Source organism: Lissotriton vulgaris, unplaced genomic scaffold, assembly GCF_964263255.1.
Source record: "Lissotriton vulgaris unplaced genomic scaffold, aLisVul1.2 SCAFFOLD_1195, whole genome shotgun sequence".
In the NCBI taxonomy this organism is placed as follows: Eukaryota; Metazoa; Chordata; class Amphibia; order Caudata; family Salamandridae; genus Lissotriton; species Lissotriton vulgaris.
Window position 1 is genome coordinate 472,424 of NW_028242610.1, and position 16,601 is coordinate 489,024.

Below are 16,601 nucleotides of genomic sequence, written 5' to 3' on the forward strand. Positions count from 1 at the left end.
TAAGGGGGGTGCGAGCCCGGTGTGAAGAGCACAAGGACGGGGACAGAGATCACTGGTTTGCATCAAACTGGGAAGAGGGGGGGGGACCCCGGTTCTGGAGGGGCTTTCGCAGGGAGCAGGGGCCACACGCCGTGGAAGCCACTATATAGCGCCAGGAAGAGCTGAGACTGTAGGAGTGACATCAGAATCCAGGGGCAAAGAGGCAGAGTGCCCGGCTTGCCAGTGGGCGCCCAGGGACAACAGCAGGCGCGGAACTGGAGGGGTGAGTGAACCTCCCATGTCTACACAGTGGCCATACCGAGACGCAGGCCGGAAGACAAGTGGACGTAGCCGGTGCGACCCTGGGCAGCCATAGGGATACCCGGTCGAACTAGGGGCGGAAGACCACCTGGGATACCACAGGGGCCTGGTAGAGACACAAGTATACAGATGGCAGGTATATAGGACATTTCTAGCTGTATGTATTAGGCCCAATCTCTTTTGAGAAGGTAACACTTTCTAAAAGCGCTTACGGAAAAGGCGGGGGGCTCGCAATCATCTATAAGGACATATATACGTGTCGTTGTTCCTTGGAGACCATTGCTGACTGCGAAAGCATGCCTTTTGTTATTGAATTCTCCCCTGATAGTTCACTGGCATTCTTATTTATCGCCCCCCTGGCCCAGTTAAACAATTCCACACAGCTTTACACTCTGCTGTGACCAAACTGGTTACTGCCCGGTCAAACTTCAGGCTACTTGGTGACCTGAATATACATTTTGACAATACTATGGACAACCTCGCCGTAGAGATGACGGCGAGCCTAGCCGCAGTCCAGCTGGAACAACTTGTCCCCTCTCCTACTCATGTCAAAGGCCACCTTCTAGATCCTGTATTCAGCAACTGCGTGCACCTCAAGGTGGGTACCATCACTCGTCTTCCCTAGACTGATCCACTTTCTGATTCCCCTCACTTGGACCACACACAATTTCCTTCTCACTACCCCTACCCCGCGAAGAATGAGAAACTGGCACAGACTACGCCTGGACCAGTGGACCGGCATTTTTACAACCTCTAGACCTTCACTCACCTGTGATCCCCTTTAGATAATAATTAATACGACAATTGGATCATGAAATCACTTGACTCTATACTTCCCTTTCGTACTACCAGCTTAAAAAGGCAGCAGAAAACAGCGCCCTGGTACTCGGAAGTACTTCGAGACAAAAAGCGCCTATGTAAGAGGCTGGAAAGGAAGTGTCGCTTGGGCTACGCTACAGACAAAGCTACTTATAGGGAGGCTATTAGAGCCTATAAATCTGAAATAAAACTAACACAATCGGCCTATTACAGTGAGAAAATTATGTCGGCCAGATCCAAGCCCAAAGAGATGTATCAAATAGTAAAAAGTCTGACCACGCTTCCACCACCCTTGACCGCTAACTACAACCCACTCTCCCGATGCAATGACTTGGCAGAATTCTTTTTTCATAAAGTAAATAAAATATACTCATCTTTTCCAGATATGGATTCAGATCCCCCCCATCCAAGGACCACATCTCGCTACAGATGCCGAGGACTTCCATCAAAGTATTTTAGATCATTTTCCCCAGTTCGATTTAGAAACACTTGAGCCTCTGATGCACCAAATAAAGTCTGGCTCCCCATGTGATCCCGCCCCCCCGAGCAAGCTGGTCCCAGTCGTGCCAGATTATTCTTACCCAGCTCATGGAGTTATTGAATTCTTCCATAGTGACTGGTATGGTACCATCCACCTGGAAACATGCCATGGTACGAGCACTCCTGAAGAAACCCACCCTTGACCCCGGCAACCTCAACAACTACCGCCCGATTTCCTTGCTCCCCTGGGTAAGCAAAATTCTCAAAAAACATTAATATCTACCCAACTAGGTTTCTCGAGAGTAACCATCTGCTTTACATTACCCAGACGGGCTATTGTCCCAAACATGGGACGGAGACTGCTTTGATGGCAGTCACAGAGGAAGCTAGGCGGATCTTGGATCAGGGGGTGTGAGTGGCAGTGATCCCCCTTGATCTGAGTGCAGCGTTTGATACGGTGAACCACAAAATCCTTTTGCGCCGTCTCTATAGTGTGGGAGTATCAGGAGAAGCTTTGGCCTGGTTCAAGTCCCTTCTAAGTGACAGGACTTTTCAAGTCTTTGAAGGAGCCTCTGTCTCCGCAAGCAAGCCTCTGGGCTGTGGGGTGCCACAGGGCTCATCCTTGAGCCCCACGCTATTTATTGCGTACATGAGACCGCTGGCTGAGATAGTTCGTCCATATGGTATTAAGATCATTACATATGCGGACGATACTCAGCTAGTGGTCTCTTGCGCAAAAGAATTGCCTCCAACCACAGACCAATCTGACACTTGCTTGGAACAGGTCAAAAATTGGACGACGAAGTCGTGCCTCAAGCTTAACGGTGATAAAACCGAGCTTATGCTTCTTGGTCCATCAGCTCCCTCCACCTTGGAGCGGTTATGGCCAGTTAGCTTGGGCGCGCCCCCCACACCCAGAGACAATATAAAAAGTCTTGGGGTGTGGTTGGACAAATCCCTGACCTTCAACACCCAAGCAACCAAGCTGTCTGCGACTTGCTTCGGTCTCATCAAAAAATCCTTCCGCTTCTACCTTTTGAAGCCAAGCAGGTAGTCCTGCAGGGTCTAATCCAGTCCCACCTTGATTTCAGTAACGCCCTGTATCTAGGGCGCCTGAATACTGTTTACAAAAACTTCAGCGGATTTAGAATTGTGCAGCACGCACATTGTTTGGTCTGTCACGCAGAACCTTGTGAAGCCTGGGCTGAGAGCCCTGCACTGGCTCCCTGTCAGGGAGAGTATTGAGTTCAAGTCCATGTGCATCTCCCATCAAGCATACTGGAAATCTGGCCCAGCAAACAGTCACTCTGATTACCCCTCATCGGCCCAACAAACAGCTTCGCTCCTCCCACGCCTCTTTGGCGGCAGTTTCCCAGATCCGGAGATCCAGAGCTGGAGGTCGGTCATTTTCCTACAACGCAGCCAAGTTATGGAACTCACTCCCTCTCCATTTAATCCTAACTTTATGACCTTCCGTAAACAGCTCAAAACGTTTCTTTTCAATAAATCAGGCTAACCCCTGGGCCGATCACACTGGAGGGTACTAACCTAGTTCTCGGTGCCTCGGTGTCCCCCCTCCTCCTAAGGACCAAATAAAGAGCCTAGGAATCTGGCTTGATAGAGCGCTGGATTTCTCAGTCCAAGCTACCAAAACGGCCTCCATTTGTGTGGGGCTAATGAAAATGCTCCGCAAAGTGCTCCCCCTACTTCCATTTCAGGCGAGAAGGGTCATGGTCCAGGCCCTGATACTCTCTCGCCTGGACTATGGAAACGTTCTATATCTAGGAGCCCCGGCAGCAGTGACTAAAAGACTCCAAGTCACCCAAAACTGTGCCGCCCGTCTATTGTTTAACATCCCCCGTTGGCAATCAGCTAGGAATGCCTTAAAAGAACTTCATTGGCTCCCAGTGGCTGCCAGAACACAGTTTAAGGCCATGTGCATTTTGCACAAATCTTTCCATCGAACTGGCCCGGCAGTTCTGTACCCCCTAGTGTTACCTTACTCACCATCCAGAGCTCTTCGTTCGGCCTCATTGCATCTGGCTACCATGTCAAAAATCAAGAAAGCCCGCTGGGGCGGCCGCTCTTTCACTCATACAGCGGCGAAACTCTGGAACTCCCTGCCTCTAACCCTTCGACAAAATAACAACCGAATGTCATTTAGGAGAGATTTAAAAACCTACCTGTTTTCAAAAGCGTACTAATTCACCCAGTAGCCCGATACAATAATCAGTCTAAAGCGCTGCGAGGCCTCCGGGTGGTTATGCGCTATATAAATGGAATTTTTCATTTCATTTCATTTCATTTCTCTAGCGCCTGGACGCCTCAGGGCAGCAGTTGCGCTAAACAAAACCCCTTTTCATTTCAAAGATACATTTTCAAACAATCCAAAAACCATCTTTACTAAAAGATGTGTTATTGAATTCAGAGTTAATAGAGCCTAAACTTTAAATCTGTAGCTGTTCCAAATTGAAAGTTACATATATAAAATGTTACAGTGCAGCTCCAATGATAGCCTATGAGAAAGCCAATCCTTTCAATAGTGAAAATGAAACGTACATTATTTCACTATCAGGACACGTAACACACATCAGTACATGTCCTACATTTGACATACACTACACAGTGTAAATGGGCATACCTTGGGCCTACTGTAAGGGTAACTTGAATTTAAGAAAAGGGAAGGTTAGGGCCTGGCAAGTGGGTGCACCTACCAGGTTGACATGGCAGTTAAACTGCACGCAGGCACTGCAGTTGCAGGTCTGAGACATTTTAAGGGCTACCTGTGTGGGTGGCACAATAACTGCTGCAAGCCCACTAGTAGCATTTTATTTTCAGGTCCTGAGCACACTCAGTACCCTTTACTAGGGACTTACCAGTAAATCAAATATGCCAATCATGTATCACAAATCATATTTATTATTTAACAGGGAGCACTTGCCCTTTGACACTGATCAGCAGTGAAAGTGCACTAAGCAGCTAAGCCTGTACAAAAGAAACCCAGCACACAGTCAAAAATGCAAGCGGTAGAGGCAAAAAGTCAGGAAACCACTCCAAGGATGCCAAGTCTAACACTTCTGTGTATAGGTTCAGTGGCATATTACACATGATCTTCTAAATATAGTTGGTAGCATTTTTTTTTTACAAAAGCCCATACCAATAATGTTCATCTATCGGATAGCAGAGATAAAACAATCATTGACAAAGCCTATTGGTTTGGCTTGCATTTTTAACAGGGGTGGTTCTTCTATGGGAGCATCAGGGGCATTGCCCCCCCCCCCTGTATTTGTTGCCCCATACCTGTATCAAATGTAAAAACGAATGTTTCTGCCGCGCACCAGCAGTGCTTTTTATTTGGTCTTGTGGGGGCCTTATCTTCCCGAGTTAGGACGGATGGGGAAGGGGCTTTCCAGGCTCAGTTTGGGTGAAGTCACTTACTTTAAGTGTAGTAAACTGCACGTCTGTTTGGACGGGTGCCTTTCACCATTTGGTCTCTAATGGGGCATTGTGCATGCCTGACCTAGCAAATACCGAGGATGCTCAGCACCCTCTGGATTGGCCCAGGGGGGCATGGGCAGTCTTCTAGTCCTGCACTGAACACAAGGCATCATGGGTGGGAGGCACAGGTTAGGTTCACAGAATATGGCCAATCACTATGTGGCCTTATTACAAAGTTCTGCAGTGATTGAGAGGCCACATCCGCGGCTAGGGGAGGGGGCCTTTAGTGGGATTCCGTGCCTGGCAGGAGAGTTTCGATTCTCCAGGCTACTGTCATGGGGAGGGTCTCTCAGTAATGTGAGATGCCAGGTGGGCGTCTGAGAGCCCTCCCCCTCCACCCCCCCCCCCTAGATATTAAAATTACAGTGCCCCAGGGAGTAGCCCTCTTTGTCTCTCGCCTTCAGCACAGGGAGGCTAGCCGGAGCAACAGTTGCCCACCCACCCATCCCTAAGTTCAATAGTGAGTGGCGGGGTCCCGGATAAGAGAAAAGGCCGGGGGACTCTTTTCAGCCGGAAAATGGATGACCCTGAAGCAGGGGAGGCAGTTATGGCGGCTCTGGGCTGACGGAGAGGGGGCCGTCCTGCTGGTGGTCTTGGACTCTCTGGCCCTACCCTAGTAACTGGTGCTTGGAAAGGGGGCGGTGTTGTGTCCTGCTGGTACAACACGCCTCTAGAGATGCTGAATTGTAAATACATGTTAACCTGTGGCGCATATGTATGGAGCGCATTATTTATGTGTGAATTTAATAAAAAAGGTCAATTTAATAAAAAAGGTCAATGTGGGAGGTTTTACCCACAAATGAAATGGTGTTTTGGTATAATAATAAAGCTACGCAGTGGGCACCAGTCACTTGTAAGTGTTTTACTGGGGTCGGGTGAGCAAAGGGTGATGAGCAAATGGCACGAGATATCCCCACTATGAGCATTATCTGTCCCTTGCTCTCTTCCTGCCCAGTGCCATTAACGGAATTGTGCACAAAGTAGTGGCAAGAGATATTCCCTCCTGACCTCAAACCCCATGTAGCCATGGTCTTCCAGCTCCTGCAGTGGATTATCTGCCTGACTGTTGTCTCTCCGACCTGTCAGCACTCGTGGTGGAAAATAAATAATCAGAGGTAAAATTAAATGAGGAATTCAGAGCTCTTGAGTAAATAAATATGTTCTTCAGTGGCAGATAATGATACCAATCTTTGCGTGGAGGTTATCTCTTGCTAAATCACATCATTGTGCCAGTTTTGTTTTATTACACCTTTAACACAAGCATTTGGTGACAATTTCAGGAGCGTTATGACTATGCACTCACTTTTTTGCAAATTCTAGAGTAGTGGCTGAATTCCCCTCACGCAGATAACATGAAAGCGTTAGTTGCCTGTGAATTGAAAGTCCGAGATATGCTGTGTTCTATATACAAGGGCGCTTTTTTTTTTTTAATTGTGCACATAATGTCTGTTTCAGTGTCTCCGGTTCTGCAGTTCAGGCACATGCTATCCCATTCGAAAATATGAACTTTACGACTTCAAAAACGGCTTACCTGAACGTTAAGGTTACAAACCAGAAAATAGCACGTCTGTTTCCAGCTCGTTTTCTTTAGAAACAGAATCTTTAACTGCAGCAGAGTCAATAATACAAGTAATCTGGACACTAAAAGTCAAGCCTCTGCAGTGCTCCAGGGAGGTGTTCAGTGACAGCGGCTCATAAAGAACTGTTTAAGCTGTAATTGTGAAAGGGCCAGGCCTTGTTTTCTTAACATTTTCACCACAAGTTCTACTTTATTTTTCATACTAAACCCTTTCCCCTTATCCATTATTACTTTCCTATTCGGATTTGTTTATTGTTCATGATTGCGGTTTCTCCCGATTTATTTTGTCTCCTGAAATTTATTTTCCGATTTGATAATGGCAGAGTGACATGACTGACAAATGCCAAAAAAACTGTTCAACTCACTGAATCATTTTTGTTTGCCTTAGAGGCACCTAACAACTTGCTGCAGGGATGTAAACCATTTGACACAAGGTGCTGATGAATGGCAGCGCCTGATCTCCTTTTTGAGGCTGTGCTTATACGTTTTGCAATTTGGCACTCAAGAAAACATGCTATTTCAATTTTACAGCTGCAGACTTGCTAACCAGATCTGCCTCTATTTGCCTGTGCCATGTGGTGACAAGTGCTTCAGAGAGGGACAGGAGTTGTAAATGAAAAGACGTTTCTCCTAATTCAGTCAGCTTCTTTGTAGTTGGTAGATTGTCTGAGGGTAGAATAAAGGGTGTGTTTGTCAAGGTGGTGCTTTTTTTTAGCTTGTCCCTTTGTAAATAACCTTTCACCTGGGTCAGAACTGTGCTGTAACACAGATCCAGAGTGTAATTCTAATTATGTAATTTAAATCAAATAACGTTTATTTTCATCCTACTTGACGGTGTAATTCCAATGGAGCTTAGATGGTGTTAGTGGCAGTAATGTCCAAAAGAAAGAAACAATGTTGTCCCCAAGCCACAACTTGAAATGTCTTGCAAATAGATCTGGTCCCATCTACCGGTCTACCACCGAGTCCCTTACCTTGTAAGATGACCTGAGACTAACTGAATCATTTGCCACTCGTTATCAGACAGACCTAAAACATTTAGTGAAAAGAACAAAAGAGGCTGCTTATAATGTATTTAAATCTTTCAAGACTACATATTTACAACTACTTTATAAACTTTTTTCTTAGTCAAATTTGCTTTAAAATTTACCGTTTGCCACTCTTTTCGAAAATTTATTGGGAGAGAACCCACTTAACCCCTCTTTTTGCCCATAGGGCACACTCGCGTTGCTTGCGACATAACACTCAACCCAAACTTTTACGCCACACCACTCAAAACACACCAGCCACTACTGATTTTGAGCCCTGCACCAAACCCTACTGCAGTGACAAACAAATGTTAGTTTCCTGTATACAATACATCTATGCGATAAAAAAATAATCTGATGGTTCAGTGTACTTTTCAGATGTAAAATTGTCCCTCATACATTGTAATACAAGCTTAAGCCCTTTCAGCCCTATAGAACTTGTGCGCCTGCCCAACCGTAGCCAAACACTACTGAAAGACTTTTTTAGGTTTTAATACGTTTTTGTCCTCCGTAGGTAGGGCAACTATGAATTTACATTTTCGACTTGTGGGCCACAAAGCAGGCTGGAGTCCCATCACATTAACTGCTCGTAGAGGGCATTTTCTACAACTGTGTGTTACCTGGTCTACTGAAAAAGGGCCCTACAAACCCATTGGTCAGACCCTTAGTCTACAAATTAAATTACTCCCCCAACCCAGTCTACAAATCTCAACACTGCTATCGGACTATACAGACTGGTTCAAATGCCTGCCCTGATCCCAGATTCTGAACCCCAGGGCCAATATGCCGACACATTTTGGCCCTCTTTTTTTAAACTTCTTGGACTAAAGTCGGCTAAATTAAATACTCAAGGGCACTGCATGTATACTTTTGCAAAATGTCCACTCAGAGTCAACCGTTAAATAGCCACAATACCCTATAGATGAAAAATGAAATTAACTATAAAAGTGTGTTACTATTTCTACACATCCACACTCGTCACATGCTATTTTTGAAATTAACTTTTTATGGCTTGATCATTCTATTTTACTTGTAGCATACTATACCTTTCCAGAAGACTTTATTCCTTTAAACATAGTTGCGCCAACTATGAGCCATGCTAACAGAAGACAAAGAGCCAAGTGCCAGACAACGGTTCCAGTTTCATCCATTCCGCTTGAGCGACGAAGTGCCTCCCGTCTGCAAACAAAGAAATATGGAATGAGTACAACTGCCACTATATGATGTCTGCTTCCAATGCTGCTCTTACTCGTCAGAGTGAAGAGATGCGTAATACTGCCAGGAATTTCAAATGCTTATGGGGGGAAAAGTTTGGTTCACATTCTACTGGTCTTGGGTGTGGCCACTTGCTCTATCCTCTAACAGCTACTGGGGGAAAACCATATTACTCCTTACATGTGGGAGTTATAAGGAATCACCGATCTCAACTCAGTTCATGCATTGCTGTCTTTTAGTATCCTTCTCTGATGGGTTTGATGTCCTATCCTTTCAAAGGTGATTACCTCCCGATTACCCATATCTAAGACCTTTTCCTTCCACCTTTCACTCCCTGTCCTACCACCATCCTTTTCCACTTTTGATTAAGTACCCGTCTAATGCTCGCCTTCCATCTCATAAGCTGCCCTTTTCTCTGCTTTCTCGCTGTCCATAGTCCTTGCCCCATACACTTTCCCCCTGTGTGTCCATTTTTGCCACTTCTGCCATCTTTCTTCAATTCTCTGTCTCATTCTGCCTTCCCCTACTTACTACTTTTGTCCCTTCTCTTTCCCAACCTTCTTTCAATGTCTCCAATTTCCTTAGCTCATGCTTTCGGTCTCTTTCGTGTTTCCTACGCTCTCTCTCTAGTCTTTCTATTTCCATGCGCCTTCTTCACCCAGCCACCTGCCCTGTCTCCGACTTGGGAGAGAGGGAACTCATGAAGTTTCACTGGGCAGAAATACTGCAGAGTACCCTGAAAACTCCATTAGATACCGTGTAGCTCCGCTAGGGCGTGGAATCGGCAAGTCATGCTGAATTTTAGCACTGGGAACTTGTTTTGCAAAGTCAGAGCAAATGGCGCGAGGTGGTGCGCCAGAGGGTGCTGCTGCCTGTTCTACTTGAAGCTGACTGATTACAGCGTTTCCGAGAGCAGCAGTGACTTGTATGGATATTTCCCTTCAAGTTTTCCGATTTAAGGATTTCATTTCAACCCGGTCCAGGTGACTGATCTGCACTTGAACCCCAGGACTGTCGTGCTTTATACATCTGTCTTGAGAAAGACCCGCTGCGACCTCACTCATCTTGGCACGCGAAGGGTCGAAACGTCAACATTTTTCAACTGGCCCTAATATCCCAGAATCCCAACAGAATTAACAAGCAACATATAGGATTCTGTAAATTTGTATTAATGGACGGCTCTTTCTGAAAGTCAAACATATATATTTGTACAAACTGTTTATATTGAAAATAATTACTGTATATATTGTATGTGTCACATGATCACTATTCACTATTGTCACTTGTTGCACTTTTTACTATGATATTGACAGTCATTTATGAATTGTTTTGAAAGCATTTTGAAAAATATAAAGACAAAAATAGTTCTATACAGGCTTTTCTTTTTCATTCGTTGTAAGAACCTGTTGTGAATTCCTGTCAGAGGATGGAGGTAATTTTGAATGCAGATAGAATTTGCAAATTAGTTGTTTCGCTACCCGACAGAACCAATTTTCTTTTAATCATGGTCTACTTAACCGGCAGCTTTCTCACCGCAATTGTTTGCGCCTGCCCTCAATCGCCCACGTTGAGAAAGTTTCACTGCGTGACAAGCGAGTGCCTGAAAATCACGCTTGATTGGTATGCCAATTCTTGCTTGCACCCGCCAACTTACCATTTGAGAGTGGACAAAACTGAACTCCGCCGTTGGAGCGAAATGTATTGCCCACCACTAGCTGACTCACTTCTCCTTCGGTTTCAAATAGACACACAACAGCATTGGTGAAGGGTTTGTCATTTGACAAAAATAGCCTTTATATGTGTAGGCAAATAGTAGGGGAGATTAATGTTCACTTCGTAAAAATTGACCACAGTTTGAGTATTAAACATTAATACTTGACATAACCAGATGTAAATGTAAATGTACATGTACAGGAATTTATATAGTGCAAATCACCAACCGGTCTCTAAGCGCTTGCTTAGGAAACCCGTCCTGGTATTTCCCTGTGAGATAACCCCGGCAAGGTATCCACAAGGTAAGAGCCAGGCATCCCGCCGCGAGGGGCAATTGTGGAGATTAAGCAGGCTATTGCCCAGAGTCGCAGAGTGTGAACCCGTGAATCGAGTAGGCACCGGAGCGAGAATGGTCGAGTCCATGGACATTTTAGGACTCAAGACCCGGCCGAGCCGGGAATTGAACCCTGGTCCCGGGCTGACCTCTGCTTCCAGGTCTGCCTCCTCTAACCAGTGAGCCACACTTCAGAGGCCACGAGGAATTACTTCACCAGCCCTTGACAAGAGAAGCAATTGTACGGATTCTGCAGTTTAATCCTCAACTGTTTATTTATTTATTTATATCTTAAGCTGTTGGTCCCAGATTGCTCTTCTTAGAGTGTCTTTGTGCTCTAAGGAAGCAGAAGGTTTTTGTTTATTTTAAGGTAATGCGGAGTGAAAACATGGTCTTAAAAATGCTTCCCTTCATTGAAGGACACAAGTCAACTTCTCACAGAATAATTCGGAACCGGCAAAAGGAATATGCTCTGATGTGCTGCTAGCACGTGGCTATGATCAGCGCTGCAGCCGCAATTAAGCTCGGGACACAGCTTTCAGTTTTACTTGCGTGGTCCCAACTGCCGGAGCCGGGCCACGCCTTTTCATTATATAGCCGGCGTGTGACGTCACATGCCAGCACTAAAAAGCGTCCTCCGAGCGCGGGTAGAATGTACTGCTACCTGGCCGGAGGACACTACATTCCTCCCAACCTTTATCAAATAATAAACAGTTAACAATAAAATGACAGAGTAGATCTGTTACCAGTTGTTAGAATGTTCCAGTCCTTGGTGCATCACACCAGGAACCCTGCTAGCCGCGAAGATGGGACCGGGTTGCGTCTTAGGTCTTACCCGGAGTTTTCGCCCCAGGAGGAGGGCAAGGATGGGGTCACTTCTTGTGGGTCTTCCCCCTCCAGAGATCTTGGCTGGGTTCGGTCTGGCATCCCCCACAGCTCAGGGGTACTCTGGCCGGACACATCTAGAGTCCTTTCGAGGGTCATCCCCTGGTCACCATCCGGTTCTACTTCCTCCGGTCGATGATTAGGTCTGGCGTCCAGGTCGCCCGCTAACGGTGGCTCTCGAGTTCCAGCATGTACCCTTTTGAAGATGTTGCGGGTGATTTCTTCAGCTCCTTTTCGGGTTCTTATTAAGGTACCAGTGCAGCAGGTGACTGTCCAAGGTTGTTGCTCGAATGGAAGCCGGAACTTGCTCCCAGGGTACCGGTCCTCAACGTAGACTCTGTCCCCCTTTGAATGTCTGAAACTCTGGCTCGTCGGCTGGCGCTGGCCGAGTCATTGGAATTGGTCCTGTTGGCTAATGCTTTTCCAGAGTCAATCCGAGACGGGGTCCAGCTCGGGTGATGTGGGATGGTATATCGTACTACTTGGCTCATGCTTGCCGGCCCCAGGGCTGCCTCAGTCGTGAGATAGGGTGTCAGCCGATACTCTCGCAAGAAACTGTATATGGCTCTTTCCAGGGGTGCTTCGTCCGCATGCGCAATGCGTATTACCTTGTTGAGGGTGCGCATGAACCTTTCCAATTCCCCATTCGCTTGGGGCCAGCGGGGGGTCACTTTACGGTGTTGTATGCCCCATGCCTCAAGGTAATCCGCAAAGTCTTGTCCGTGGCATGGTGGGCCGTTGTTCGTTTTTACCACTTCGAATATGCCATGGGTCGCTATGGTTTTCTCTAACTTAGTGATCACATCCGTGGCTGTCTGGCTCCTCACGATCTCGACTTCTGGATATTTGGTATAGTCGTCAATGATCACCGGGGAATAGCGCACATCTGGGAGATGTCCGAAGTCTATGCTGACACATTCCCATGGCCGTTGTCTTCCGTGATCACGGGGTGGGGCTGATCTGGCTGGCCTGACGCTTGGCACCATGAGCACGTCCTGACCATGAGTTCCACTAGGAAGTCCATGCCTGGAAACCACACTTTTGCCCTTAGCCTGCTTTTAGTCTTCACCATGCCTTGGTGTCCTCGATGCGCGAGATCCACCGCTTGTTGAGCAAGACTTGTGGGGATCACCAGTCACGGGCCCTTGAGTAGACAACCACTGGTGTCCACCGACAGCTCGTCTCTCACTTTCATGACTGCTTCCAGGACAGTTTTTGCTTGTGGCATCCTCCTAGTCATGGTGGATTGAATGTGGTGCCAGTTGTTTGACTGGACTGCTCCGATGGTTAGTTGCAGACATTAGTCTGTACGGGTGGCCTCTACGATGGTTTCCAGGCTTATGGGGAGCGGCCGCGACCTCTCGGACATACTCTTCCGTATCCTCTGCATCCTCTTCTTCTGCTCTAGTGGCGGCTCTTGTATGTCGTGATAAGTAGTCCGCTGGATTGGAGGACCCTGGCTTGTATTCCACTTGGTAGTCATAACCTTCCAGCTGGAGGATCCATTTTTCAATCTTCAGGGGAGGCTTGGATACTGACCCCTGGAACAGGGGAATGAGTGGTTTGTGGTCCGGATACGGTAAACGGGTGGCCATACACGTATACATGAAAGTGCCTGCAGGCCCAATGGATAGTGATTGCCTCTCGCTCGATTTGCGAGTATCTCTGTTCCGTGTCAGTCAGTGAGCGGCTCGCTTAGGCGATCGGGGCACATTCTCCATTGCTCTGCAGTTGAGTGATCACTGCTCCTTGCCCGTAGGGGCTGGCATCCACAGCGACATTGGTGGGTCAGGCTGGGTCAAAGTATGATAGTGTGGTGTCTGCTGATAGGGCTGCTTTGGTGTCCTTAAAGGCTTGCTCCTGTTCTGGGCCCCATGGCCACGTGGTGGTAGATTTTGTCAGTTCCCTGAGGGGCTTCGTGAGGTTGGACAAGTCTGGGTCGAAACGCCCGCAGAAGTTCACCATTCCCAGGAAGCTTCTGATTTCCGAGATGTTAGACGGTGCTGGGGCTTCTTGGACATCCTTACCCTTGTCGGGATCCGGGGCTACTCCCTTATCGGAGAAGGTGTAGCCCAAAAAACGGATCCTGTTCCTCAAAAACTGACATTTCTCGGTGCAGGGTCAATCCTGATTCCTTGATCCTTTGTAGGACCTTGCGAAGTCGGCGGTGGTGTTCTTCCACCGACGAAGCATATATCACTTATGTTCAGGACTCCCATGATTCCACTGAGAACTTCGCGGATGGTGTTTTGGAACACCTCAGTGGCACCTTCTAAAGTTCAAACGTCGGTATCTTCGGAGACCGACGTGCGTCGAAAAAGTGGTAATGTATCGAGAGTCTGGGTGTAATGGCAGTTGGTGGTAACCAGACCGTAGGTCCATCTTCGAAAACCATTTTGCCCGGTTTAGCTCCCCCAAGATGTCAATCGATGGGGGTGAGGTGACGTTCTCTTCTTCGCGGCGTTTGGGAGGTGCATATCCACGCAGATGTGGACCTGCCCTGGTTGTTTCAGCTTCCATTCCACTACGATTGGGGACACCCAGGGGGTGGGCCCACTGACCTTCGATAATCCCTTGTCTTTCTAATGCCTCCAGTTCTTCTTCGACCTTCTTCCGCAGATGGAAAGCAATCAGACGGTGTCTCACTGGTTGAACTGACGGGTCGATGTGGAGAGACTTCCTTCCCTTTTAGGCATCCAATGAGTCTTCGAACTCTTCCATAATGACCTCAAGTTCTTCCTCCTGTACCGCCATGGCGAATGAAATAAGCTTTAGCTCTTCTGCTGACTGCCCACTCAGCAGCATTCCGCTTCCTTCCTGGGTCACGTACACCAAGGTGGGGATCTTGAGGTCCCGGTGTTTTAGCTCAGTTTTGAAACATCCCCAGAGCGGGATGGGCTTCTTTTGTCGCAAATACTCTGATACTGGCTTCCTGCAATGATGGGCGTGGGCTTAATTGATTAATATACATTTGCAGCCATTAGTTCAATAGAGGCCCCAGTGTCTATGGTGGCCCTCACATCCGGATGGTGAATCTTGATCCCGCACCTTGGACGTCGTCGTCTCTTCTGTCGTGGCTGGTCTGTAGCGAATAAGTAGTGGACTGGGTAGTCTCCCGTGTCATCGTCCATGTCCTCACCATCGTGTGCTTCAACTATCACCTGTGCTGCTTCCTATCGCGGCTTTGTGGACCGACATACCGCTGCAAAGTGGTTCATCCATCCGCAGGAACTGCACTTTTTCCCTCTCGCTGGGCAATCTTGCATGCAGAGGGGCGTGCCCCGCAGTAGCCGCACTCCTTTCTCGTAGTCTCTTGCCTGAGGCCTGGCGCACCCTAGGCCTCATGACATTTACCGCTTCCACTGCGTTTGCCTGCTCGGTCTTGATGGGTTGGTGAAGAGCTGGCTCCATGTGGGACGCTCTAGCTTGTGATAGCTCCTTCGATCTGCCTAGGGTGAGGATATCAGTCAGGGGTTTCCGATCTTCCTGAAGGATGTTCACTCTGAGCTTGGATGAGTAGCATCCTTGGATTATCTGCCCCCGGATCTCCTCCTGTGTATCCCTAAATCCGCATGTACTTGCCAGTTCCTTCAACCGCCCGTGGAATGAGTCTAGCGTCTCCTCCGCTTCCTGTTTGGCCTGGCGAAAAAATCTTAGTCTCTGTTCACCATAGGTTCGAAATGTGCGTTTAGGACGTTCAGCAGCGTCATGTAGGTTTTGGGTGTGGCCTCCACTGATTTCTTGTGTATGCGGTGGATATCTTTGCCACCCAAATGGAGCAGCAGGGCCCTGTGCTGGTCTCGGGCTATGCCCGCCCCTTCGAAGTATATCTGGAGCCGGTCGGTCCAGTCTATCCACCGTGGGGCGAGGGAAGATGGGGCCCCATCAACTGTAAACGGCTCAATGGCCGAAATCGACGCCATCTTCGCGTGGACGCACACAATCTCTGCGGTACATGCTTGGCCTATCCTCTGGGCACAGTAGCTGTCGCTTCGCCGAAGGTGACCCAACATGCAGCCGGGGTCTCCCTCTGCACTCCGGGTAGCACACTTTACCTCACCCTCCTTTTCACCACAGGAGCGTGAGATGCACAAGGCAGGGCTCGGGCATGGCACCTGGGGACGCTTCCACTTCTCCAGGCCACCTCGGAGCTTGGTGACATCAACAGCCTGGGGCAGGCCTCACAGAACGCCACCGCAGGCCTACACCGATCGAGCAGAACCCCTGTGGCTATATGGCCCTCCGCAAAGGCTCCAAAACACTGCTGGGGATCAAGTGCACACAGCAATGCACATGGGCTCAGTTACCGCCTCATCGCCAGTGTGATGTGCTGCTAGCACGTGGCTACGTTAGTCGCCGCAATTAAGCTCGGGACACAGCTTTCAGTTTTACTCACGTGGTCCCAACTGCCGGAGCCGGGCCACGCCTCTTTATTATATAGCCGGCGTGTGCAGTCACACGCCAGCGCTAAACAGCGTCCTCCGAGCGCGGGTACACTGTACCGCTACCGGGCCGGAGGACACTATATATGCAACCAAGAATGGTACCACACATGCAGGGCCTACTTGCACGTTTACACTCTAGTATGCAAGGATTCAAGTCTAAGGATTTGTTAAATCCTGAAACTCCTATTCCCATGGTACCTTCACGGGTACCCGCCGAATTGTGCTATTTAGACACAGCATGAAAACAAGTTACTTACCTGGAACTTTGGTTCCCCAGTATTGGTAACTTTCATAGATTCCCATGC

At 48.0% G+C, this 16,601-nt stretch overlaps 1 protein-coding gene across 1 annotated transcript in view; it reads right to left on the bottom strand.

Moving 5' to 3' along the window:
• LOC147668896 (sodium- and chloride-dependent neutral and basic amino acid transporter B(0+)-like) overlaps positions 1–16,601 on the bottom strand; it is a 222,760-nt gene that overhangs the window by 156,882 nt on the left and 49,277 nt on the right. The window contains exon 3 of the mRNA XM_086948371.1: positions 8,751–8,883. Within this exon, the coding sequence (XP_086804497.1) occupies positions 8,751–8,883 (133 nt within the window). The remainder of the gene's footprint in view (positions 1–8,750; positions 8,884–16,601) is intronic.